The sequence below is a fragment of the Nothobranchius furzeri genome, chromosome 13 (genome assembly GCF_043380555.1).
Source record: "Nothobranchius furzeri strain GRZ-AD chromosome 13, NfurGRZ-RIMD1, whole genome shotgun sequence".
NCBI lineage: Eukaryota > Metazoa > Chordata > Actinopteri > Cyprinodontiformes > Nothobranchiidae > Nothobranchius > Nothobranchius furzeri.
This window is the reverse complement of record NC_091753.1, coordinates 23,315,054-23,342,566: the sequence shown is the minus strand read 5'-3', so window position 1 is coordinate 23,342,566 and position 27,513 is coordinate 23,315,054. Positions and strand designations below refer to the sequence as shown.

The following is a 27,513-nucleotide window of genomic DNA, read 5'->3' as shown; positions in this document are numbered from 1 at the left end:
GATTTCCATCGTAGTTTCATAAGACGTGAATTTTAAAACTGCATGAACACTGCTTATTTTCTTTTCCTTTTGTTCTGCTTCACCAGCAACTCTTCCAGTTATAAAAATGATTGTTTCTGATGTCATTTCCTGCAGAATTGCAAACAATCAACGTGAGTTAACCAAATGCTCCACTTGGTGACCCTGCCGGGCCTTTCTGAGTCCCTTCAGCTTGGTTTATGCCAAACCCCCTTAATTTGGGTCTGGATATGAAGCAAAACAGGAAGTGAAATAAATTGCAGTTCCACCCTCATCCACTAGGGGCTGGTGTCAGAAGCGAGCAAATCCTCATTGACTCCCATGTTAAAAATACCTATTTCACAGCAGAAATAAACATGTTTACAGCCTGGTACCAAAACATGTTTTAGGTTTAAACTATCTCATTTACACTCATGACAACTCTGAGGGGGGTGAATTTTTTGTCACTCTTCTGTTTAAGTGTATTAAAAGCCTAAAATTCTGAATGATTAATGAGCATCCGACCCACGTGACCGCAGAGCTAGCTCCGGGGAAAGGCCTCAGCCTGAGCCTCAGCCTCGCCTGAAAACTGTTCCGCCATTTTCAGTCTCTCAACTTATACCAGTAGTTGTGCCGTTTGTGCGTTCTTGTTTGGATATTATTTGTGCAATTGTTGGACAAAATGACTTGCTGTGGTATTAATTGCACTAATAGAGCGTCCAATGAGTCTCCACTTAATTTTTTTCGGTAAGTAAAATTGTATTTATGTATTTTAGGTCACTGCCGAGCTGAGCTTAGATTTTAACATGTACTGTTTAACCATGAAATTTAAATGTAATAGGATAAAACCCAGTGCATTTAACATAATGCAGCATTTTAGAAAATCGGTTGAAATATGACATGTTGGTGGAGCTGGATTCCGACTATCGGTATGGTCCTCTCCCCTCAGCGGCAGCTGGGCGCATCTCTGATCGCAGCAGCGTCTGTCTGCTGCGCAGGCTGCCAGCATGCGGAGCTCTCTGATGGAAACCGATGCCTTCCACCCGATTCTCCCCAGCGGCAGCCCGGCGTATCTCTGACTCAGAAGCTTCGATGTTGTGCATAGTTAGCTCCAGTTGTAGCTAGGTAGCTACCTCCGTTAGCTTAGCTCCCACCTCTGCGTTAGCTTTGGGTTCACTCGTAGCTACATTGCTTCAGGTGTCGTTATTTGATCCTAGCCTTACAGCCCCACCCTCAGCTCCACCTCTTTTCACTTTTTTGGAATTGTCTGGGCTTGACGGAACCTGTGACACGGTCAAAATGGCGGTGGTGGGAACCCCCCATTTTGGCACAAAAACTTATAATTGGAGCCTATGGACACGAATTGTCCAGTATATATGTCGATGGTTTATGATTGACGCTTGTGCATTCCGCACGGATGAAACACACATCGGAGCCTGCGTCGTTTATGGTTCCTTCCTACCCTCTGTGGATTGTCTCCGCTGTGAACCGATATTCTCCCAGACTGTAGGGGGTGGCATGGGGTTCTACGGCATGCATACAACACCACACCACAGTGGAAGTAGAAATTACTGTTCTTTACAAGATATTCTCACCGTTTCCTTGTCTTTTCCGACTGCATTAAAATTGTAGAAATTCAGTATAACTACACTTAAACATCTATAGAAAAATGAACTGGGTTCAGTTTTTCATTTTGTTGAGGACTTTTGTCAAAAATCATTACAGAAATTCAAAATTCTCTTCTCCAGACAGTGAAGAACTGTGTTTCGCATACGTCACTCCAACACGTGAAACAAGGCTGCTGCTGTTGCTAGGATTGTGAATAATGTATTTTCTTTACTTTCGTGCTCTTAATTGTTAAGAAAAATTGCGTTTACAGCTGCAGCAAAAGATCTGGGCCATATGTCCGTGTCCTACACACATTTTTAAATACTGATCTAAAATATTAACATATAAATCCATAAATCCATCTAGAACCGCACCACAACTTCTGGACTCCAGAGTCCCAGTAGCATGGCTGCAGCAATACTGCTAACCATGTTAGCTCCGGTAAGGAAAAAACAAGTCATTTGGGAAAGCTACGACACACACACACACACACACACACACACACACACACACACACACACACACACACACACACATAGATATCATCTAAAAGATGATTGCCGTATTTCAACAATAGATCCTCCTGGGACCGGTAGAACCTCTGTGCCATACTGGATTAGTGCAAACAATGAGCCGAGCTAGCGAGTTACTCCAGCATCAGAAGATTTATTCTAGTCAATTATCAGTTAAATATTTTCCAGAGTTATATCAGTATATACACACAGTAGTAAAACTGGCAGCACATTATTTTATTTATCTGTAGATTATTGAATTATATTGAGACGGATGGTGGAGCTAAGACCAGCTGAGAATGGGTCGCAGGTCTTCTGAGTTCAATGGTCCAAAACAGCTGCAGAAAAAGATCTGGGCCATATGTCCGTGTCCTACACGCATTTTTAAATACTGATCTAAAATATTAACATATACATCCATAAATCCATCTAGAACCGCACCACAACTTATGGACTCCAGAGTCCAGAATTGGCTGCACTTCCGGTAGTGATATCCAGCTAGAGTTTGGTTGAACTTCTCCGTAAATCCAATATCCGTTCTTATCGCCGTATCGCAGAGAAAAAACAAATCTGACTGACTAGCAGAGGCTTCAGAAGCTACATCTGACTGATGACACATTGTTCTCTGCTATAACGCTAACGCAGAAACATCGGAGTCGAGGGTTATTTACTATCACTGTTTCAGCAGAGCTCCTTGTGAAATGTCACCAGCTCCCCAGGGTGTAGAGCGGGAGCTAGTTTCTCTATTTCCCGCATCAGTCACAAACATTAGATTTTCTTAAAATTTCACCGGTGAAAATGGCCAAAAACCTTTTTCATCTGAGGTTTTAATACTTATTTACTCATGCCATTCAAAGAAATGTTGCCTCTCGCCAATATCTTTAACAGTGTTCTGATCACGTTGATCTTCATGGACTGAATCACAAAGATATCTGTACTTACGAACCTCCGCCACTACGAGCGCTTGCCAGTCTGTCATGTTTTTACACGCAGGACCGTCCGCATGGTTATAAAGTTTCCTAGATGCGCAGTGCAGAAACTTTGGGCGACGCGTAGGGGCGCGGTTACTAAAATTAAATAATTTGGCCGCACTGACCTCGCTGACGCGTCAAGCAAAAACCAACCTTACCACAGCTCAGGTTCTCTGTTTCTGAAAGGCTCATAAAATGGTCCTGCGGGCCAGCCCGTAGAAGTGGAAACATGCCTTCAGTAAACTTACAATGAAGTACCGATAGTGGAAACGGCCATGTTGTCCCTGTCATGCACTGGAGACCTGTCCAACGTGTCCCCGCCAGGTACCAGGGTTTCAGAAACTCAATGAATGAATGCATCTGCTGGTTTTAAATAATTGATCAGCTGTTTCACCATCACTGTAACCTGGCTAGCTTAGCTGTCTGACGTTAGCTAACTAGTTTCCCCTATTAAATGTACCAGCCAATCACATAACTCCATTCATTACTCACATCCCTCTCTGATCCTTCATCCTTCTTTTCTTTTATCACATCTTCACATTTTTCAGGGTTGAAGCTTTTTAAAATTCCAGTTTAGATTTAGAACAGAACCCAGAGTTGGGTTTAAAGGATTTTTCTTTTCTGTACTGTTTTTGCATAACTAAGCTGAGTTTAAATGTTTACATTACATTTCTTTTGCATGTGCCTTGCTTTGATATGAGTTATGCTTTACGTTTTCAGGAATGTTTGAAAGCTCCCATAATCCTTTATATTCTTTTCCATCTGTCCATACTTCCTTGTTGATCCCATCTCTGTTTAACAGTCTTCTTTCTCCAAGTCACCCTCTCCACGGTGGGGGTGTTGTTTGTAAAGCATTATAATTTATAACGGAGCAGAGGGGATTTAATTTCAGTGTACGAGGGCTCGCCAGCAGGGCGCCAGCCTGCAATCAGGGGAATCAGCAGCTCACACAGGGCCTGCACACACACAGCAGACCCCCACATAGAGCTGCCAGAATGGAAAGTATTATCAGTGGCCACAAACAGGACAGTGTTTGTAGTCACCCAGCCTCCTGGATGCTCCCTCCATCTCCCAGAACCTCCAAGGACCTTCTCAGCTTCACTACGAGTTCTGATGCAGCTGCTCTCGCACTCCTTCTCCTCTGCTTTCTGTAATTTCTCTGTGTCTGGCTTGCATTATCCTCTCTCCCTCCTCTTGTACTCATTGTCTCTTATTACCCCTCATTGCCTATCTTGGGGGGGTGCATGAGGCTTTCTCATTTTAGATGCTGCTGCCTTCCAGAAACAATGAAAGTTCACCACAAGGTCAAATCCACCTCCACTCCTTCAGTGTTCCTGTGATATATTTTGATTCTTTCTCTTGTTCTCTCTCGTTCTCTCTCTCCCTCTCTCTCTGTTCTCTCTCTGTTCTCTCTCTTTCTCTCTCTCTCTCTCTCTCCCTCTCTCTCGTTCTCTCTCTCCCTCCCTCTCTCTCTCTCGTTCTCTCTCTCCCTCTCTCTCTGTTCTCTCTCTGTTCTCTCTCTTTCTCTCTCTCTCTCTCTCTCCCTCTCTCTCGTTCTCTCTCTCCCTCCCTCTCTCGTTCCCTCTCTCATTCGCTCTCTCTCTCTCTCTCTTTCTTTCTCTCTCTCCCTCTCTCTCTCTTTCGTTCTCTCTCTCTTTCTCTCTCTCTCTCTCTCCCTCTCTCTCTCCCTCTCTCTCTGTTCTCTCTCTTTCTCTCTCTCATTCTCTGTCCCTCTCTCTCTTTTTCTGTCTCTCTTTCTCTCTCTCGCTCTCTTTCGTTCTCTCTCTTTCTCTCTCTCTCACTCTCGTTCTCTCTCTCCCTCTCTCTCGTTCTCTCTCTCTCTTTCGCTCTCTCCCTCTCTCTCGTTCTCTCTCTCCCTCTCTCGTTCCCTCTCTTTTTCTCTCTCCCTCTCTCTCTCTTTCTCTCTCTCCCTCTCTCTCTCGTTCTCTGTCTCATTCTCTCTCTCTTTCTCTCTCTCTCCCTTTCTCTTGTTCTCTGTCCCTCTCTTTCTCTTTCTCTCTCTCTTTCTCTATCTCTCTCTCTTTCGTTCTCTCTCTTTCTCTCTCCCTCTCTCGTTCTCTCTCTCTCCCTCTCTCTCTTTCGCTCTCTCTCTCCCTCTCTCGTTCTCTCTCTCTCATTCTCCCTCTCCATCTGTGTCTTTCTTTCCCTATATATAGAGATCTCTCTCTCTCTCTCTCTATCTCTCTCTCTCTCTCTCACACTCCTTTATGGCCTTGGGAGCTTTCCCTTTTTAACAATTCTATCCATTTGCAACTTTCAATTTCCGCTTCATAAATCCTACGTCTTTGTTGAACTGCGCCAGACGGTGGGATGATGCTTCTCCACAGAAGGTCAGAGTCCAAACAGGAGGTGGTAGAGTGATAATGTTTCTCATTAGCAGTCATATTTCCTTTCTGATTATGACACAGTTATCTTATAATGCCACTTTCTCACATGTATAACTTACTTACTTATAGTTGAATCAGTCATTGGCTCTGATTAACCAGACCATTTGTAAAGCTGGAGGTGTGTGTGTGTGTGTGTGTGTGTGTGCGTGTGGATGTGTGTGTGTGTGTGTGTGTGTGTGTGTGTGTGCATTTTTGGGAGTGTAGAAGGTGTGTGCCCTGTTCCATCTGGACTATAATTGCATCCTACTAACAGTCAAACGTGGTGGTGGTGGTGTGATGGTCTAGGGCTGCTTTGTTGCTTCAGGACATACTTGCTGTGGTTGATGGAACCATGAATTCTGCTCTAACAGAACAACCTGAAGGAGAACGTCTGATCATTGACCATGTCTGTCTAGGCTGGACAACCCTTCTATGTGGCTGAATTCAAACTCTTCTGTAGAAGATTTGTACGAACCTCATCCACAGCGATGTGAGGTTCAGCACCAGAATCAGAAATACTGGATCCAGTTGGAGTTGCAGCCGGTTGGATGGATGGTCCTAATGAACTGTCCCTGGTTCTCCTCCACACCCTCCCAAATCACTGATCACCCAGTTTTATTCTTGGGTTCAAGCCCGAGTTTACTGGTGTTTTTCAACACATCTGCAGCGGTCTCTAGTATATATGAATGTCTTGTGAGTCGATCTTTGTGAGACAAAAGCTCTGGCGCGCCTGTTTCAGTAACTAGAAGTTAGCTAATGGTTAGCTTCTACTAGTTGCTCTACTCTCTCCTGGATGCTGAACCAACAACAGCCTTTCTTGTCATGAGCCAAGATGGGTGAGCCCATGAATGTTAATTTTTTGTAGATCTGACCGGCCTTTCTAATCTATTTTCTCTGATCTGCTAATGCAGGAGATAGGGGAAGAGGACAGGTTTCATGTTCTGCATGCCTGTGAAACTCAGAGCTATCGGTCGTGTTTAAATAAAAAGTTAAATATGGTTTCTTAGTGAACTTGTCCTTGAAACCCAGGAAGCACCATCAAATCAACTTTTTTTGGCTGATAAACTATATACATGAGTGTCTAATTATGCTGTAGACACGTGCAGTCAATAATCTGGCACTTCTGCCATCGCTATTAACTAAGTGGTACATGATGATGATAGTGGGTACATTATGATGTCACCCAGCTCTATCTGTCATTTCCACCGGACGACCACACTGTCTCTGCACGAATATCAAACTGTCTCTCTGACATATCAAAATGGATGAAATCCCACCATCTCCAGCTCAACCTCTCTAAAACTGAACTACTTGTCATCCCAGCAAAACCATCCATACAGCACAATATCTCAATCCAAAATGACTTCCGTCTCTGGCTCCTTCAAAGGCAGTTCGACATCTGGGTTTTGTGATTGATGAACACCTGAGCTTTAAAGATCATGTTGCCTCTGTTGCTCGTTCATGCCGCTTTGCGCTGTATAACATATGAAAGATCAGACCATACCTAACACAACATGCCACCCAGCTCCTGGTGCAATCTACTGTCATCTTCTGCCTCGATTACTGCAATGCCCTTCTAACTGGTCTTCCATCCTGTACTGTGAGACCTCTTCAAATGGTCCAGAACGCAGCGGCGCGTCTGGTCTTCAATCAGCCAAAAAGAGCACACGTCACCCCTCTGTTCATTGAGCTCCACAGGCTACCGCTAGCAGCACACATCAAATTCAAATTGCTAACACTAGCATTCAAAGTCCGAGATGGTACGGCTCCCATCTACCTGAATCCTCTTGCAAAGGCTTACGTCTCGGCCCGGCTGCTCCGGTCATCACAGGATCGTCGGCTAGCAGTGCCTACACCACGCTCAGGACAATCCAGACTCTTCTCATGCATCGTTCCACAAATGTGGAATGACCTACCAAGCACTACCAGAACTGCGACTTCCTTTTCAATTTTCAAGAATCTCCTGAAGACCCTGCTCTTCAGAGAGCATCTTCTAAACTAGCACCCTCCCTGCACCCATCCCCCGTCTCTACCGCCCGCTCCTTTGTTCCCTCCTCTCCATGATTGATGTCAAGTTGTTGTTGTTATTGTTGTTGTTAGCCTCAAGGGCAACATGCTGATTATCACTTGTAAGTCGCTTCGGACAAAATCGTCTGCTAAATACATAAACATAAACAATGTCATTGTGAGCCTGTGTGCTATTTGTTAGCGGCTCCGCCTTCTCAGTCTGCCAGGCAACAGCATGTGTTGCATTTTTCAAACAGGAAGTGGGGGGAGAATAAAACTCTGGCAGGGGGTAACTTGCTCTTTAAGTTGCCTTTTGGTTCTGATAATACCAAAATCTGCACCACCAGTGGGAATGTCAGCAGATAGTTGTAGCCTCCTCATCCTTGGACGTGCTGCTGCCATCGGCCTGCTATCCTCCTCCTAAAACCCGCTCCAGGATCCTCCACAGTCTAACTCAGGGAGGGTTGAGTTGTTGCAACGCATCACATCACTTAATCTCACCTCGTTCTGCTCCCATCAGTGTGCTTCTGTGTTCCAGATCCTGGGATGCAGCTACTTTTAATCTGAGGCCGTATTCATTGTGCTGTTCTCTTTCTGCTGCTTATATTAGATGGCTGGACATCTGCTGTGAGCACACTAAGCTGGGAACACCAGTCTAGTTTCAACTAGGCCATTTGTCAGACACTGCATGGCTGCAGCATGTGAGAAGCATGCACTATAAGTGAGCACGCTAGCACATACTGTTTACTGTGATTTTGGTCTTTTTAGTATAGTCATAGTCTCTCTCCAGTTAGTAAGACTACAACGATGTCTTTCTACTCTAGCTGTTTCCGTTTGCCTCCATTTTTACAAAATATTCAGATATTAAATGAACTCCGAACATCTAGCTCATCAGTTTTTATTTTGTTGTGTTAATTGCAGTTCTACGTGATAAATCAGACTTATCAGGCCTGGTGGTGGTTGGTTAGAGGAGTCAGAAATCAGTATCGGCCCTCAGAATCAGTGCATGTGTAGATAAATACAAGACAATACGGTAATGAAATGTTCTGTTTTTATCTACTAAACTGAACCTACAGCTGGAAGTCAGATATTTTAAAAAATGATGTCAAAGGTAAAATACAGCATCTTTGTTTTGTGTTAAAACCAATGAAACTGTCAACAAAATCTTTGATTCAGTATTTCGATCTGGACCTGATGTGAAATATATAAAAAGTCAAACCGAACTGATTGAGATCTAATGTGTAAACACTAAATAAATAACATAAAACCTCTTAAACGTGTTAGCTAAGTGTTTGTGAGGGGAAGAGACTTCAGAGGAAATCAAAAGATGCACACATTACCTTTTATGAGTGTGCCTACTGTGGTGTAATAGCTTGCCATACCTGCAGCAGGTAGCTCCTCGCTGCTGCAGCGGACCACAGCTGATCAGAACTCGAACCAATCAGATCTCTAACCTTCTGCGCGTGACTCTGAAGCAGCCGCTTGATGTAGCGAACTTTCCCTTCCTGTGATTCTGTTCTGTCGTGTTGTTAGCTAAGCATGCTGCTGCTCTGGGATCAGTGGCCAGCTGTGACTGACTCATGTGTGTGCTTCATTTACATGAATGAAACATCTGTACTGAGCAGGAACGGGAAGATCACGTGCCTTCACTAGACTGAGAGTCAACACTATCCAGTTTGTCTTCCTTTCAGAGCCACACACATTTCATAAAACTCAGAACATCCAGAACCCTCCCAACACCTCTGACCTCCATCACGTGCTAAAAACCAGTAGTCCCAGGTGGAAGAGCTTCAGAACGCTGCTAGCTGAGGAATCTAGTTTCAACGTGCTGGAAAACCGAGATTTAGGATTTCAGGAGCTTGAGTGTCGGCTGTTGTAGAGGTCATCGTTAGAAATATGTCGGGGTTCCCTCTGGTCGTTCCCATCATCAAACGTCCTGGTTCTACTGGGAGGGAGGGGTTCTTTAAACGCAGAAACACTCTTCCAATCACGTCTGTTGATTCTGACAAGTCAGAGTGTCTCTGGGTAAACCCTGACTCCGCCACAGCACATAAACCTATTGACCTTCTAAAAAAACAATGTGTGTGTGTGTGTGTGTGTGTGTGTGTGTGTGTGTGTGTGTGTGTGTGTGTGTGTGTGTGTGTGTGTGTGTGTGTGTGTGTGATACTAATGGCTATTGAGTTGTAGTTGTTTCATTTAAGTCAGAGTTATGAAGTGTTATGGAGCCTTTTAGGTTTTAACCTCCCTCTGCTGCAGTCAGAATTTGTATTAGAGGTTAAAAAGCTTTGCTTTCTTGTGTGTGTGCACGAGTACGCGCACACTCTCAGTCAAACCATAGGCCTGCTTGTGTACTGTCCTCAGATTTAATGAAATGTCATAATGGGTTCAGTGTGGGACACTGTGTGTGCATGTGTGCGTGTGTGTATGTGTGTGCGCACTTGTGTATGTGTGCGTGTGTGCATGTGTGTGTGTGATTGAGTAGGCAGGCCAAAGGGGGCCTTAGAGGGAGCAGTGGTTGATTGGAGGGCACATGTGTGATGTGGCTGAGAGATCAAACATACATTCTTGATGAATGTGGGAGTGGTGGTGATGGTGTGGTGGGGGGTGTACTGGTCCATCTCTCATCAGAGTCGGCTCACTCTTGGTTCGTTGCACATACACATACGTAAATTTGCGGTTTTCCATGGTGAGTCATTCCCAGGAAGGAACCTGGTCAAACTGTTTTCTTTTTACCACTTATCTCCATTTTTACTGCACACTGTGTGTGTGTGTGTGTGTGTGTGTGTGTGTGTGTGTGTGTGTGTGTGTGTGTGTGTGTGTGTGTGTGTGTGTGTGTGTGTGTGTGTGTGCGTGCGTGCGTGCGTGCGTGCGTGCGTGCGTGCGTGTGTGTGTGTGTGTGTGTGTGTGTGTGTGTGTATTTTGCATCTGTTAGTTTGAGCTTGTTGCAGTAATGAGGTCAATCTCCAGTGTGGAGCTAAAGCCTCGGTGTGTCTTTATCTCTGTTACATGGGCAGAGGATTATTTTCATCTCCCCGACACTCCCTCACCGTCTCCCCACGTACAGCTACTGCTCCTCTACTCTGATTTTAGTTTATTATAACCCCAAATGACTTCTCACAATTAGATTTCTGAAATTATAAAGCATAGGTTAAGGTTCATAGACACAAAGTACTGTCGACTAAGGAAAAATAACAAGGCACGTTTTACTTCTAATCTAAGGTATGAAGTCAGATATATCAACAGGCCTTTAGCCAGTTTGTAGGTACACACACATATAGACACATTTGAGTATGTTTGTACATTCTTGGATCATAAGCTTCATTCATGACTGACGAGATATATATATATATATATATATATATATATATATATATATATATATATATATATATATATATATTCCTTTCAAAGTGAAAAAAATTTATGAGACACCAAACTACAAAATACTCCCTCAAATTTGGGCCGTTGATTGCAAGCACAAAAAAGTGATTTTCCTAACAACTCCTTTCAAGCTTATGTTGCAAAATTGAGTACAACCCAATTATATTCTTAGGAGAAAAGCCACGCTTAAGACTACAAAATTCTAATTAACAGGCGTTCAACCACAGGTGAGTCTGGTGATTCATTTAAGAGGTGTCCAGCAGACAGGTGACTATAAAAGGACGTTACTTAACAAAGAAAAGCCCTTCCTGTTTCATGCCGTCAACAACGGCTGCACATGGAAGAGAAATGTAAATTTGAGAAAGGCAATAATTTCTTTACACAAAAAGGTGAGGGCTACAATAAGATCAGCAAAGCTTTAGATATCAGTCAGAATGCTGTAGCAATAGTGACCCAAAAGTGTAAGAAAGATGGAAGTGAACCCGTCTGACAGAGACATCCATGGAAGTTAACATCTCGAGAAAATCACCATGTAAGTTCACTGCAGTTAGCTAAAGCAGCAGAAAGCCAAACTGGAGTGACCGTTTCCCGTGACATCATACGGTGCGCGCTACCCTCCCATTAAAGGAAAACGAACAGCCATCTCTGGCGTGTTTATTAGACAAAAGTAATAGTAAACCTAAAAACATGGCATCGCTTTCAAACTGTGGTTGAACAGAATTATAAATAAATCAAGGTCCATCAAATATTATTTTGTTGAGCAACACTTTGAGGAGACCACTGCAGCCAAAGGATTTCTGAGTGTCAGACGTCTGCACCTACTGAGAGGTGCTTTAACCCTCCGCTCATTAGGGCAAGCGTTCTCATTTATCTGGGGCTGTTTTGTTTTAATTATTTTTTTCAACTATAATTCAAAAGCAGTTTTATTTCATGGTCAAGAACAGTTTCATTCCTAAAGTTAATGTACACACGCACCAAAAATGTTATATATAAAAACCTAGTTGTAATTATTTTACTCTGAGAGGCAAGCAGTGTTTCTATAAATATGAGGACCAGGACCTTTGCCCTTTCATTGTGCAGGCAGCATTTCCTGTTGTTGAACAATGGTAGTAAAGCTTTCTAATTCTAATTATTTAGCTCAAATATAATATTGGTGTTTTTGATTAGCTATATTTTAAGTTTCTAAATATTTCATTGACTTGTGTGAATTATGTCTTTTCTATAATGGAAGCCTATGAGTAAATGTTAGGATTACTGTATAGAAATGGATGAAATCCTAATGTATAGAAGCTAACAGTGTATTGTCATGGCAGTTCATCAATGTAAGCTAGTACTTTTTGGCTGCTTTAAGATGGTCAAAATGTAAAAGTTGAAATGTTTCATTAAAAAGTTGCAAATCACTCATCTGGGCTAAGCCCCGGATCTGTTTGGATCCTAATCCGCCCCTGTGTAGTCGTTGTTCTGTGGGGTGTATTCATGTTTGCTTCAACCATTTTTCAGTTAAACTGAAGATTTAGTGATCAAAGTTATATTGGCCTTAATTTCATGTTATGGAGTTAAACAAGTGTTCAATAAAAGCCAGCCTTGTGGAAATTCTGGAAATTGTTCTTTTGTTCATTGAGCTACTGATTAAATTCCTACGTTTTAAATGGGGTGTACTCATTTATGCTGAGCACTGTAATTCTGAAAAGTATAGAAATCCAGTTAAATAACTTAATGTTCAAAACGTATTTCAATGAATACTAAATATCTGAAATAGTTTTTACGGTAAGGTTCTTTTTTCATACTGTGAAACAAAAAAAATGTTCAGAAATAAAGATGAAGATATTTTCAATAAAATACAAGCGATGATAACCTTTGTTTCTCAGCTGGCCAGGGAACGTCTTAGGGTTCCCCTGGAGGAACTGGCCCATGTGGCTGGGATAAGAGAAGTCTAGACCTCCTTGATTAGGCTACAGCCCCCACGACCCGACCCCAGATAAGCGGCCGGGGATGGAATGAATGAATGAATGAATGGATGGATGGATGGATGGATGGATGGATGGATGGATGGATGGATGGATGGATGGACGGACGGACAAGCGAAGAATTTTTGATCTCATAGGGCATTCATTCTGATTACTTGTGCCCATGTAAATGTAGCTAATGATGTCATCAGCAAGTGCATCCGGTTAGCCGGTAGAATCTAATTCTAGATCATGAACCAAATTCATACCGATTTTGTCTTGCACGTTTATACCGTGCATTACTACTACCGGGCTTGTCTGCTGGCATCTCTGAACAGGACCACGTGTACCTCTTTTTTTATCTGTGTGTTTTTGTTGCTTTCCTTTTCTGTCTGTTTCACCATAATTGCTAGCACCCTCCTTCACTCTGTTCACTTCACACATGACGTGGCCCACCTTTTCACCCATCTGTCAGAACCATTGTGTGTGTGAGAGTGTGTGTATGCGGTGCTGCGAGCTGTCATGCGAGGCAGGAGCGGTGTTGATCAGCGGGCCAAGCCAGTGGCATATGGCCATGTCCTGGGGTGCTGTGGCATGCAGGAATGCAGAGTAGCGAAGTGAGCGGACAGGAGCTCGTGCACATGGCTGCTCGGATAGTGATGTGCCAGCGTTGCATATGTAACTCATCAAGTGGAGTTCTGAGAACCCGTTTCTCTGTTTCCTTGCTGCCAAAGGCCCAGTTGCATCTGTTTACAGCGGGAGGATGTAAATGAAGGCGACTGAGGTCACTTCTCATCCTAAGGATTTGGTATAATCTCTAACGATCTGAGATCAAATGTTATTTTGAATCTGCTCTAACAGGAGGGTTGTTGTCCTATTACTCTTGAACCTTTCTTGTCTTATTTGTGATTCTATGGAGGAGTCAGGAACAACAATATTATTCTCTAATTTGGATATATTCATGAATTACTGAGAAGCAAATTTTAGTTTGACAGGATTGACAGGCTAACTGCTAGACAGAATGCAGCCCAACTGGATTTCTGACATAACAGAACTTTAATCTGCAAGATTTTATAATAATTCATTAAAATTGTTTCGCAGACATGAACTATTTTATCATATGTTACAGATTTTTCCACCAAGATTGTTGTTAGTTGGGCGATGATGGCACAGAAGTTAAGTGCTCGCCCCGTAATCGGAAGGTTGCAGGTTCGAGCCCCGCTCAGTCTGTCGCTGTTGTTGTGTCCTTGGGCAAGACACTTAACCCACGTTGCCTGCTGGTGGTGGTCGGAGGGACCGGTGGTGCCAGGACTTTAGAAGGTGCTATATCAAATACAGGCCATTTACCATTTAAGGGACAAACACCTACAACTAGCTTTAGCATTTCAAGAGTTTCAAGTGACAATTAGCAGTTTTTCCTGTTAATTTCTTGAAATATCCATCAAAATGTGGTTGAAAATTAAATAAATTATGCCCAGTTGTTGATAAATATTGGCGGCTATGTAACATCCATCCTTCCATTTTCTGAACCTGCTTGTCCAGGTAGGGTCGCGGGGGACTGGTGCCTGTCTCCAGCAGTCAATGGGCAATCAGGTGGGGTACACCCTGGGCAGAGAGCCAGTCCATCGCAGGGCAATACAGAGATGTGCAGGGCCAACAATCATGCACACACACACACACACACACACACACACACACACACACACACACACACACACACACACACACACACCTAAGGACAATTTAGACAGACCAATTAACCTAACAGTCATGTTTTTGGACAGTAGGAGGAAGCTGGAGTACCCGGAGAGAACCCACGCATGCACAGGGAGAACATGCAAACTCCATGCAGAAAGATCCCAGGCCAGGAAGCGAACCCAGGACCTTTTTGCTGCAAGGCAACAGCTCTAACCACTGTGCCAGTGTGCAGCCGCTTTGTAACATAACCTTGCAAATCGGGTCTAAAATACATGGGAGTGGGTCTGAGTCTCTGGGCCTGTGAGGACAAAATACATTCACTGGTTTATAACAAACAGTTACAAAACTTTGTTGTTTTACCAGCTCGGTGGCCTGGTCGTAGAGTGTCCACCATGGGACTGGGATTTCGGTATTCAAAACCGGTTGGGTCACACCAAAGACTTTAAAAGTGTGACCCAATGCCTCTCAGCTTGACCGTCAGCTTTAAGGGGTTGTATTGGGGGGTTAAACTGCCAAATAGTTCCCAAGCACAGCCACAGCTGCAGCTCACCGCTCCCCACAGAGATGGGTCAAATGTGGAGATGAATTTCACTAGTGTGTGATGATGACTGTGGCACTTTAACTTTTAAACATTTACCATTGATGAAAAGGAGTCTGATGTGCTTGTCGATTTAGGCATGCTCTGCTCCCCATCGCTAGGAAAGTACACAGTAGCTATGTTTACATGGGCACAACTAGTCAGAATGAATGTCCTATCAGACCAAAAGTTCTTCATGTAAAAATTTCAGTCTGAATATTCTGATCCACAGAATATTGTTGCTTGAATCTGTTTCCACCATCAATACAGTTATTCACATCTTAATGCCCTTAGTCCAATGTGTTGAGTTTCATAAATCTGGTTACCTTTGGAATGTTTTTGCAAAGTCACTCTAGGAGATGGTCTTGTAGATGAAGTGGAAGCTCCAGCAGCACTCTGTGGTCGGTGAAAGGAGAAGCGAGTGGGGTTGTAGGATGCAGGCACGCTTGATGACTCCTCCATGCCTTCTCCATGAACTTCGTAATGCCCTCTCACTGAGAGGTCCAATGCACTGAAGCGTCTGTCATTACCAGGAAAAATGGCTGCATTGCTGTCATCAGTAATATACAGACTGGTGCAATGAACCTTTGAAATAAGTTAAAAGCAATTTAAAAATGTTCTCTGCACAGCAACGTCAGTAAAATGCGTTTAAGAATAAAAGGCTACCTGGAAGATTCTGCTTATCTTTTCGGTCGTCATGTCTTCTTCCTTTAGAATCAGCCGTTTTGTTCCTTTGAACAGCACACAACTGTCCATGTTGGTTGGTTTCATTGACAGCTGGACGGTGAATCCTGATGAGGACTGAAGCCAACATTAAAGTTTCGAACACTAGCAAGAAAAAAAAAACTTCCGGGTCACGTAACCCCGAATAACGAAATATTGAAATCAAATTCGGTCCAGCGGTCATTTTTCCATTTCTCATATTTGATCCGAGACTAAAATAGAAAATACGAAAAACACGACTTTTTTTCTTTTTTTAAATCCGTTTGTAAAAATAAATAAATAAATTCAGACAAATAACGTTTTTCCTTTTTTGATTGTTTTCAATCGAAAATAGAATGAATGATACACGGATTCTGAATACTAACTACAATCAGGGTTTTTTGGTCATTTCCCACTTAAGCTTTATATAAAATAGAAAAATGGATGTTTTAACAAAGACGCATTAAAATCAAATAATTGTTGCACTACATATAAAATATTTAATATTTTTGTACCCCTGCACATGTTCTGTGATCAATTTCGTATACATTTTGTGATTTTGTATACTGCTCATTTGTTCAATAAAGTTCTGAAAAGAAGAAAAAGTTCCCACTGAAGCAGTTAGTCAAGAATGAGTGTGTGGCAAAGAATGTAGTAATGCATGTAGAAGGGTTGTAGACTAACAATGAAGAAAAGTGCAGGACCAGACCAGAAGCTGTGGATCCACCTGATATTCACAGATGTTACCAGTTTATCCAGGAACCTGAGTGGTGAGGGTGTGGTTTCCTCCCATTCAACAAAGCTGCTGCTAGCTCAAGCTAACAGCTAGCTAGGGATGGGTACCTTTGACATTTGAATCGATCCGGTACTAATTCCCGGTACCTAGGAATCGATACTGGTACTTAACGGTACCAATTTTAGATACTTTTGAGTGTTTAATATTTTAATTCTCTTTTATAATTAAGTATATGTTTTTCTCAGCATATTTGATATATATCACGATAAATAACATACAACTGTTTGTATTTTAACATTGTCCTTGTAGTTTTATAAGCTGATAATTAAACTGAAGCAAACATCTTTACTGTGAACTGAATTTACTGTGTATCTTCATTCCTTTTGCCGTCTTTTTTCATTTGACTTTTTCTACTGGGAAGTTAGAATTTCCGAGGAGAAAGCGAATGCACCATTAGCTGATAACATTGGTGGCAATGGAAGCTAACATACCAAGCTAACATTATCTTAAACAGTTTATTTAGCTGCTGGAGCAGATTAAAACGATGATGCCTCACACTTAGATCGTTGTCGCTGGTTTCATCATCGCCCAGTTACCCATCACATTTAGTGAAGTGGACCCAAGCTTTAGCATGCATTCTTTCTACCATGCTGCTCTGGTTACAGCTCGATTGCAGCGACCGGCTCTTGCGCATGCGCAGCTGTCTAGGCAAGTTCTCGTTATGAAGGACGGGTACCGAAACGAGGCACCATTTCAAATGACATGAATCGGTGTTCGGTCGGTACTATGGAATTCGGTCGGTACCTTAAAAAGTACAGAATTTGGTACCCAATGCTACAGCTAGCTGGTGCTCACTGAGGCCCAGCTTATCGGGGCTCTGCGGTGGTGTTGCTGCGACCAGCGTTTAAAAAATGCTGATGCTGAAGTGGTTTGGAACATGTAGCTGGAGCAGGAGTGGTTAACTTGTTACGTGTCAAAGAAGGCCTGCTTAGAAAAAGTGATTTTTTTTCTCGCCTTTTTTAATTTTCTAATTTAGATGAAAAGCAGGTGTTACTTTTGACCACCCAAGCTGTCTTTATTCAACAACAACAAGGAAAATGTTGGTTTACATTCTATGTCTCCTTTAATAATAATATTTACATTAAGTGATTATAAATTTAGTCCGGAGTTTAAAACAACAGAATCAGTGTTTCATGTGGGTTGACTGTTGCCATCTCCTATTGGCTCAGTGATACCAGAGGTGGATCTATAAGGAGAGGGGGCAACTGCCCCCCAGCAGCTACTATCATCTTTAAAATACGTTGAACCTTAATTTGTCTTCAATAATTATTTATTTCTGGAGTCATTTGTGTTTCTCAGTTATATGTGAAAATTATTACACAATAAATAATAAGATGGGTTTTATATTTATGTTGATGGTTTTTATGGATATTTCGCTGAATTCATTTAAATATTTATGTTCATGAACTTCAACAAGTAGGTCCAGTATTGTCACCCTGCCGAGACCTATTGTTTATCCTTTGACGACCCCCCCCCCCCCCATGTAAAAATCTCTAGCTCTGCCACTGAGTGATGCTGACATGTGATTTTTAAATATCCTATTTTATTCAGTTGGTAGTAAAAGTCAGTGAAACAAAAAGATGACTCTGGACACCTTCTGCTCCCCTGAATAATAAACCCTGACTGAGAAAGACTTGGATATAATTCATAGAAGATTCCCCCTGAGGAGCTTTACGTGTGACCGACTCCTCCTCTGACAGATACAGTATGCTGACTTCCACATCTATGAGTAATTCTTCAGTCTGTTATTTTATTTGCTTATGTTTATTAAATGACTGGGTCGTAGTTTTGGCCTCAGCATCAGTGAACCCAGTTATTCTACAAAAGCGGCACTAGAACAACACTTGATGGAGACGTTTGCATGACAAGAGGATTATCTGGTCCCTTGAGAGGAGCCAGACAGGAAGCGGCGGGATATTGTGTTTAAATCTTTTATTCATTGATGTCACATTTTATGGATTAAAGATGTTGGGCATAATAATTAATGTGTGTTACTTCAACAACAGAAGCACATTCATTTATTTATTTATTTTTTACTAGTAAACAAATACAGAAACAAAGTCCATCTGAGATGAGGAGTCATTTCTACCTTTTAGTCACTTTTATGACTCACTATAATAAAAACAGCCCATGAGATTCTGGGTCAGAATTTGTTTTTTATATAAATATATTATTATTTGTTTGTGGCACAACCAGAGTAACTAAACAAGCTCAGCTTTAGGAAGCAGAAGGAAATAAAGGTGTGTTTAGGTGTTAGTCAGGGCTAACAACAGGACTAAGGGGACTGCAAAAATACGTTTGTCTCTGAAGCTTTATTAGACATGCCACAGTTAACACACACTCACACACACACACACACACACACACACACACACACACACACATACTCAGAGCCATTGTTTCTCACACAGCAGGACACGAAGGATGATTTACCAGTTGTGGAGCATTATCATCCTGCATGTGTTAGCGTGTGTGTGTTAGCATGTGTGTGTGTGTGTGTGTGTGTGTGTTAGCGTGTGTGTGTGTGTGTGTGTGTGTGTGTGTGTGTGTGTGTGTGTGTGTGTGTGTGTGTGCGCGCGCGCGCCGACATGTTCTCAGCCGAGGGAGCTGGTTCACAGGCCGGTCAGAGCCGCCTTATTTCCTTTTAATTGACTTAAGATGGGCAAGCAAAACCTCAGCAAGCACACTCACACACATGAAATGTACAGAGCCAAGAAACACACACACACACAGCTGCAGTTGCCCCTGCGTGTGTTTGCTGAGTTACCGTTCCATCAGCCTAAATGAGGAGGTTGTGTTTTCCCAGTCAGCTCTGCTGCTGCTTTCCAAAAACCCACAGTTGTTCCAGACCTCACTCTCTCTGGTCTTTGTTTTTTCCTCTCCTTGCTGCAGAACATCCACCTGGCCTAGTCACACACACCTCACCCCAGTGTCTGGGTCATCACGGCAGGCCGTCTAGTTGCTTTGTAAAACTGAGACATACAGGACATTTACAGGCTGTCATTCTGAGGGATAGCAACACATACACCATGTGAAGCCGCCCTCAGCATCAACAGCAGCATTGGTTATGACCGCATTCACATCTGGCACAAACATCTGTCGTGTCCAGGTGTAAATGCTGCCAATGCTCACTAAAGAATGGGATCGACCAGCACCAAAACAAGAGATACGTTTGGACCAGAACCATCAGTCACCCTGATCAGAACAGGAAGTGAGCTAGCCTTAGCTGATCTAACTGTACTGTAAGGCAACACATCAGAAAGGGAGAGATGTGAGTTAGTTAACGCCTCTGGGTGAACAGATTAACATGTTCTGATATAAAAACATTTAAAACAGGAAGTTAACAAACAGAAAGTGACCTATCAGCGTCTCCCTCTGCTCCGGGTTGTTGTTGCTTTTCGTCTCTGGGTTTTTACTTGCAGCAGTTGAAGCAGATTTATTACAAACTACTTGTCTGTCCTCACCTTCCCCCGTCTGCAGCCGGACTGAGCATGCGCCACTCACTCACTCACCATCTCCAACCATCTGTGTGCATGCAAAGAAAACCAGCTCCACCACACACGCATCAGAGTTCTGAAAGCCAACTTCCTGTTTTTATCTTTTTTTTGTGTCCCACAGGTTATTCCTAAAAGTGAAGCCCCTCACTCTGCCAGTGTCCACATCACTTTATTCATTTTGGGTTGTATTTCCTCACAAGCATGTTTTAGTTCCATCACATTCTCAGTCATCTTCCTCTCATCCATTCTCCTCATCTTCCTCTCTACCTAATCATCGTTTTACCATTGTGAGTGTGAGAGAAGAGGGCAGGAGGAGGAGGAGGAGGAGGGGAAGATGACCAGCTTCCTGCTTGTCTGTTTCTGTCTGTTTGCTCATATTTGTGCAGGTATGGTTGTAATAAAACAAAACAGTTTTATTTCACAAGCTAACGTGTGTTTCTTAGAGAGAACCCTAATCCTGAGCTCCAGTTTTAATTATTGTGTTAACTGAAATGTAACTAAAAATCTGTAATCCAGCTTAATTTGTGTCAGCAAACTCAAAAATTATCTGTCCAAGTAAAGATCCTTTTCTGAGCCGGTGCATCAGAGGGTATGTTAAAGAAAAATTAATAAAAGCACTTTCTTAGAGATAACCGTTCAGATATTTTCAGTTTATTAGTTTGATGATCTTTTATTATTATTATTATTATTATTATTATTATTGATGTTGTTGTTGTTATTATTATTATTGTTATTATTATTATTATTATTATTATTATTAGAGGTCATCTGATATATTACTTTTTTTTCTATATTGGCCATCGGCTGAAATTATTTAAAAAAGCCAATAAAAATAATTAAATTTATTGCCGCCACTACTAGACTGAAGAAAGGACCCGAAGGACCCCAACACACAGTTTTTTTTTTATATTTGAAGTTCAATAAATATTAAGATATTTATCGACTTATTACATTTGTATTGCACACAGTGAGTGTAAGGTTGTCTTTCACAATCAATGTGCTGCTAAAACGTATAGATATCAGCCTAATAACTGGCTTTAGATATCGGCCATCTGCAACAAAATTATTTGGTAATCAGTGTCGGCATCAGTCTTAAAAAACCATATCCGTCGGCCTCTAATTATTATTATGTTTGTATGGCAACATAACTGATCTGAGGGTAAAATGTAGTAAAACAAACCAGATCCAGTTTAGGGTTGATCACCTCTATAAAAGTCTCAACTACATGATGAAAATGACCTGATCACATTAGAATATTTGTCATTCTGTTAGTAGCTGTGTGAATTTAAACATGACAAACATCAGAGAGAAAACCAGTTTCAGTTTTAGGTTTTTGACATTTTAATGACTTTCTTAAATTATTTTCACCTGTCTGAAAAACATCTTCAGGTATTGTAGAAAATAAATTGGATAAATAGAGTTTTGTTGTGATCAGCTGAGTTTTTTTATTGTTTAGTGTAAAAATAATAAAGTTAGTAGTATAATGCCGGTGTGATCAATAAAAACACGACCATTTTTTCTGTATGTTTCTCTGTGTGAGAATTAAAGATGATCCAAGATTCAACTCAATGTGAAATCCTCCTTGTTTTTATTGGGGGTGTAAGTAATGAATGAATGTACCTAGCTCACAGAGGACAGCAATGGTGCTAGGACAGCCTCAGACTAGGTCCACCCATAGGTGTGTGTGTGTGTGTTTGTGTGTGTGTGTGTGTGTGTGTGTGTGTGTGTGTGTGCGTGCGTGCGTGCGTGCGTGCGTGCGTGCGTGCGTGCGTGCGTGTGGTGTGGTGTGGTGTGTGTTTAGTAATTCAGATGATTGGAGCCCAGAATTGCTTGTGTGTTTTGTAACGTTTATGTATTTATGCATACGGCAGCTTTTTGACAGAGTTGTTTGGCTTTTGTTTAAACTAAGTAAATACATAGTGGAGGAATGTCAGCCATGATGGAGGGGTGAAGGAGTCATTCTGGGACCTGAAGGTTGCCAGTTTACTTCCCAAGCCAGAAGGTAAATTGTGGGTCGCCTCTGTTTCCATTTGATTCCATGTGAGTTCAGTTCTTTAAACCATTTACTGTTGCTTATCGTCAGCCAGCTTTGGAGGTTAAATCCATGTGTGTCAGAGCAAACAGCCAAATAAAGATTCTTCATCCATCACATCCACAAATTAACTGATATTTATATTAATTACTAAAAAACTGCTGTGTGTTTTAGTAAATTTTTATAGTCTCATCTATTTTAGTGTTTAAATCCTTACCTCTCCATATTTCATTCTTGAACATTAAATAGTTTATCACATGTGGGAAATCTGTTGTCTTTATGCCACCTCCCTTTTAGTGATGGTTTTAAGCCAAACTAATGGGGTCTTGTCCGGGATGCTTACCCTGTTTTACTGAGAGGGTGCTCGCTGCAGAACCACAAAGGCGGAGCTGCACCATAAGGTGGAGCTGCACCAGGGTCAGCCCCGCCCATTCACGCAAACTCAGCCTAGCCCACTGACTTCCGTTTTTGTTTTCCAACTTCATCGCAAACTAACCTGACCCACATGAATTATGGCTGTTACTACTTTACAAATGTTAATGCTATGTTCTATGCTCCAATTAAACAAGATAAATATAACTTGCTACATGACAAAGCCTGAATACATCTTGAAATGAAACGACTTCTTTTAGCAGATATCTGCCCACAGCCGCTCTAACAATAATGTGGTGCAACAGCATGGGTGATTGTCATATGTGCTCTGGTAGTCCAGTGGTAAGATCATCTGAAGCAAATTTTGCTTCCCCCTCAGCAGATGCTGGTTCGATTCTCGGTGGGGTCGGCATCAATCTATTTAGCCAGCTGAAACATTGAATTTGTTTATATTTTAGTTGTAATGTTTATTTTCAGCAAAATATTTATGTCTCTAAAAGTTCTTTGAATTTGGTCGTTCCTAAACAGCATTTTAGTTGAAACTCTGCTCACAAATGGACTCACAATGGCTAAATAAACGAATAAATAAATAAACACATTAGCCATTATATTGTAAACGGTATACCAGTAAATTGTTGTAAACAGTACTGGCAAGTGTAGCTAGAAATTAAGAAAAGGGGTTGTAATCTACCTAAGATTTCTGCCACTGGGAGTCGAACCTGCGCAAAACTACATGCAAACCTGCCTCCATAGCCTCTACCCCACCACATATGATATGAAGTAAGTGGCGTTACATGTAATTGTCCTATTTAGTCTGTCTTTGGAGATGGGATGTATGGTTTATTGGCGGTGTCTCAGTAGAAGTAATTTCAGAAATAATTTGTCAGAAAATTCACAGAATATCCAGATTTGAGAACCAAGACCAGACCCACTTCAGGGGAGGAGACCAAATTGAAGCTGAGATGGGAGGAAAATGCATGAATGAGGCCAAAAATGGCTTTGGCGTGTTTCTTATGAGGAAATGACAATATAACATGATAAAAAGTTCCAAAAGTTAGATTTTTAATTACATGGAACCTTTACAAAAACTGTTCAGTTAACTTCTCACCTCCGTCCTCAATCTTGTATTTTTTAGCTATAAAACCCTCTTTGGTTCCAGAATGCTATCAAGTCTGACAACTGGAAGGAATTGTACTGACTCTGATGGAATGGACGGGGCTGACTCTGGAATGGGCGGGGCTGACCCTGGTGCAGCTCCACCTTCTGGTGCAGCTCCACCTTTGTGGTTCTGCAGCGAGCACCACTTGGTTTTACTTGCATTCAGCAATGAGCCATATTATTTCATTATCTTTATTTGAATTGTCAGTTGGGCTGTTTGATATTGTTGATGGTGTAAAGTCGTAAACCACCCTCAGATTTAAGTACAGGTGGCGGGTTGGAGGACAGAGCGCTGCCTTTAGTTGTGAAGCTGTTAACCACACTGAAAACATGTCTATACATACTCATTTCGCAGTGTAATTGTCTTAAGTGCTGTGTTTGAATTCGAAAGCAGCACTGAGTCAACTTCTTATTCACAACTCAGAAAACTCCGATTTACACCACGAGGTGTAAACATTCCAACAGGAACATCCAAATGATTTCTGACAGACCACCCTGCTTCCAGGGATTTACAAACCATTTGAAGCTGCAGCTTTAGGATCCAAACCCAAACAGAGTCCAGGGGTTGCTGTGTGCGAGTTGGCGTTGTGCTCATCTCCCAGTTTGAACCATTACACTCCACACTGTAATTAGCTCCAACAATTATAACCTTGCAGCGTGCCCCAGATGACCGAGCGGGTGTATTTTAGAGTGTTCTGGGAAGACAGAGAGAAAGAAAAGAACGAGAGAAAAGCCCTGATGGTGGTTCCCGCAGAACTCTAGGTTCCACACATTTACAGTAACCTCGTCTGTGCGTGTGTTTGTGTGTGGGTTGCTGCTCGTTTGAAGTCCTCGTCCCCTCTAAATTACAGAGCTGCCATAATGAAGAATTACCAAACAATTCCACAGCCAACCAGTACAAAGTGAGGAAAGGAGTGTGTTTGTGTGGGTGTGTTCTAGACACTGGAGGTCAAAGTTCAAATGGGCTGTTCGAGCCACAAGCATTATGTACATATTTATGTACTCATGTTGGTGCTTGTGTGTGAAATTCTAAACTATTCTGTCCTCAAAGTTCTGTTTGTCTGAAGAACACTGACGGAAAACAAAGCAGCAGCATGAGCTTCAGCCCAGGTGGTTGTGTTATAACTCACTATGATCTCACACACACACACACACACACACACACACAGAGCTGCGGGTGTAATTGACTGCAGGCTGTGCTGGCCTCACCTACGGCATCCTTGACCTGCTGAATGTTGCATGAGGCCCGGCTGGCTCTTACATAATGCATCAGCTCTGGCGTGCCATTGGATGGTATACATACAGCCCTGGCACCTGCACCCACCTGGACCCAGCAAGCATCCCATCCATTTTTTATCTCAGATGCAGCAGGATAGTTTTTGGAGTACGAGGGGAGAAATGATTGATGTTTGCTATCTTTGGATGTCGGTTGTCATCCTGCTGCAGACTCCATGTTGATGTCAGAACTATCTGCACTCCACCTGCCCAGAGTTTCATCTTAAGTAGAAGCTATTTAATTTCCTTCACATGCTTGTTTCGTTGGTAAATCCACAAAAAGAGCTCTAATGCATGAATGTTAAAGAAAAACGAGTCTAGTGGAAAGGTCCTGGTGTCCCAGTTTCACCTTCCAATCACAGTCTTCCATTTTGAGCTTTCATTCTTGATTATTATGTTGGAATCAAAGCACAAGAAACGTTGTTCTTTTAAAACAAAACATGGTTGTGACCAAAGCTAATTTAGCTTTGAAGTTTTTCTTTTTCTACCTGCAAGCATCGTGATGAAGTAGGTCATCTACAGAGAGCTCCAGGACTCTTAACATGAAGCAGCATCCACCTCCAGCTGACAGCAGCCATGCTGTCACCATGACGACTCTCAGCTAAGCCTGCGTAGCTTCTAGCTAGCGTGCTAACAGCAACAGGCCTAAGAACCCAGCCTTCAGTAAGCCTTTCCTCCAGAGCTAAATGAAAACCATCCCAGCTTGCTCAGACGAGAGCAGAGGGTCAGCAGCTGGTGGAGGATATGGCAAATGTTTATGAAAAAATGCTTTCTCAAGCCCACCAAAAACATACTCTGCCCCTGAACAGCCAACAGCTGGGAAGGGTTGGGAGTAGCCTGGGGGCTGGCAAGTTGCCCCCTCCCCTCATCGGTCCAGATGGGGGAGGTTAGTCTGAGACTAGCATCAACCCGCTCCACCCGCCTCCTTGTTCTCCCCTCCACTTCCCAAACTTCCCATTCCCATTAAGGAGAGGTTGAAGATTGTGGAGGAAGGGAAAAGAGGAAGAAAAGCAAAAGAGCATGACTGTTGTTGGTTACACCCCCCCACCCCCGTCTTCAGCCTAATCAAATAAAGCAGGAAGCTTCCGAGACGGAAGAGGAGTGTTTATTGATATTTGTCTTAGCTGCCCCCCCCCCCCCCCCCCCAAGCCCCTCGTCTTTGCTGTTTATTTTCTCTTCACCACTTTTGAAAATTCTGATACTGTCGATGATTTTGACCCGTGTGCGTTCCACGGCTGCAGGTTTGAGAAGGTTTCGTTTGTCTCCTTACAACATACCATTAACCTAAATGGAGCCGGTGGGAAATTACACAGCAACCCAACATCCGCCGTGGGACGGCCACGAGCAGTCAGTTCATCGTAATAAGAGGGTGTCATATGAAATGAAATGGCCTGAAACAGGAATAGATGACCCGCTCCATCCAGAGTATTGGGCCAACATGAAGGACACGCACAACCTGCAGCAGAGCCAGGACAACTCTTCAGAGAGTATCACTTTACGGCTGCGTACCTTTCTCAGCCTAAATGTTCAAATTGCATCTTTAACTGGGGTAGACCATGATTCTGACTCAGAAGTGGCTTTTAAGTAGAAAACTGTGTTGGGAACTGGATGGAGGCCTTGGTGAGTGTCTCTTTGGGATCGTTGCCGGGAGAGAAAAACATCATAATTCAAAATAAAAGCACTCAAGTTGTTAAAAAACAATGTCCTAATCAGGCGGTTTCCTACAGGACCTCAGCTGATCTCTATGTGATGGGACCACCGTTAGGATGAAGAACACTGTGGTAGGAGAGACCTCACTTCCACTCGGGCTCCTTGACAGCTTTCTGGTTGTCGTAGGATCATGTTTAAGTTAGGAGTGATTCTAAATCAGCCTTCATTCGTTTCAAGTTGTGTCCCAAGTTTTACTGTTTTGACAAGCAGAACAGGAGCATGCTAGCTGTTCCTCTCGTCAGGATCCAGGAGTTCCCTCTGCTGAGTGGCTGGTTTCATGTGGGAGCTGATTGGCCTCCCTGGTGTTTGAAAGCAGCTCAGCTGAGAAGTTGCTTCGTCTAATAAAGAGAGGGTTTTTTCTGCAGCTCTAAGAGGCTGTCTTGTTGTCCTCAATGCTTCTTTTGTTCCAGGTTATTGAGAGGCGACAGCTTGATTTCCCCTCGAGCCATCCCTCTGTGTGTGTGTGTGTGCGTGTGTGTGTGAGGGAGAGAGAGAGAGAACAGTGCAGTAATCTAAACCTACCTACAGCCCTTAAGGGCTCGCTGCACCCTGGCGGTCACAACTCTTGACCTCTGGATTCCGGTCCAGATCAGAGTCCAGGGGTGTGGTCATTTCTCCCCAGCAAACACTCCAACATGTACAACAAACAACACACACACACACACACACACACTGGTTGGTCAAGCTTATGCTCATGCAACAGCAGCAAAAAAGCAGATTTACAGAAATACATTTTCAAATATAATAATGATTCACTATAATGAAAAGTTTGCATTCAGATTCAGGAAGAATGAATATGCAGACGGGCTTTAGACAATCTGTCATTTACACTAAACTCAGCAGCCCACATATTTAATCTGTAAGTGTTGAACCTAATTTAGCCAAGG

The 27,513-nt window shown here is 42.6% G+C and overlaps 1 protein-coding gene across 7 annotated transcripts in view; it reads left to right on the top strand.

Moving 5' to 3' along the window:
• bcas3 (BCAS3 microtubule associated cell migration factor) overlaps positions 1-27,513 on the top strand; it is a 458,753-nt gene that overhangs the window by 240,394 nt on the left and 190,846 nt on the right. The window contains exon 24 of one of the 7 annotated variants that reach the window (XM_054743438.2): positions 20,201-20,343. The exons of the other annotated variants lie outside the window; for them this stretch is intronic. Coding sequence (XP_054599413.2) covers positions 20,201-20,211 — 11 coding nt within the window. The 3' untranslated portion in view covers positions 20,212-20,343. Of the gene's footprint in view, positions 1-20,200; positions 20,344-27,513 lie in introns of those variants that run through there. 7 annotated transcript variants of the gene reach the window in all.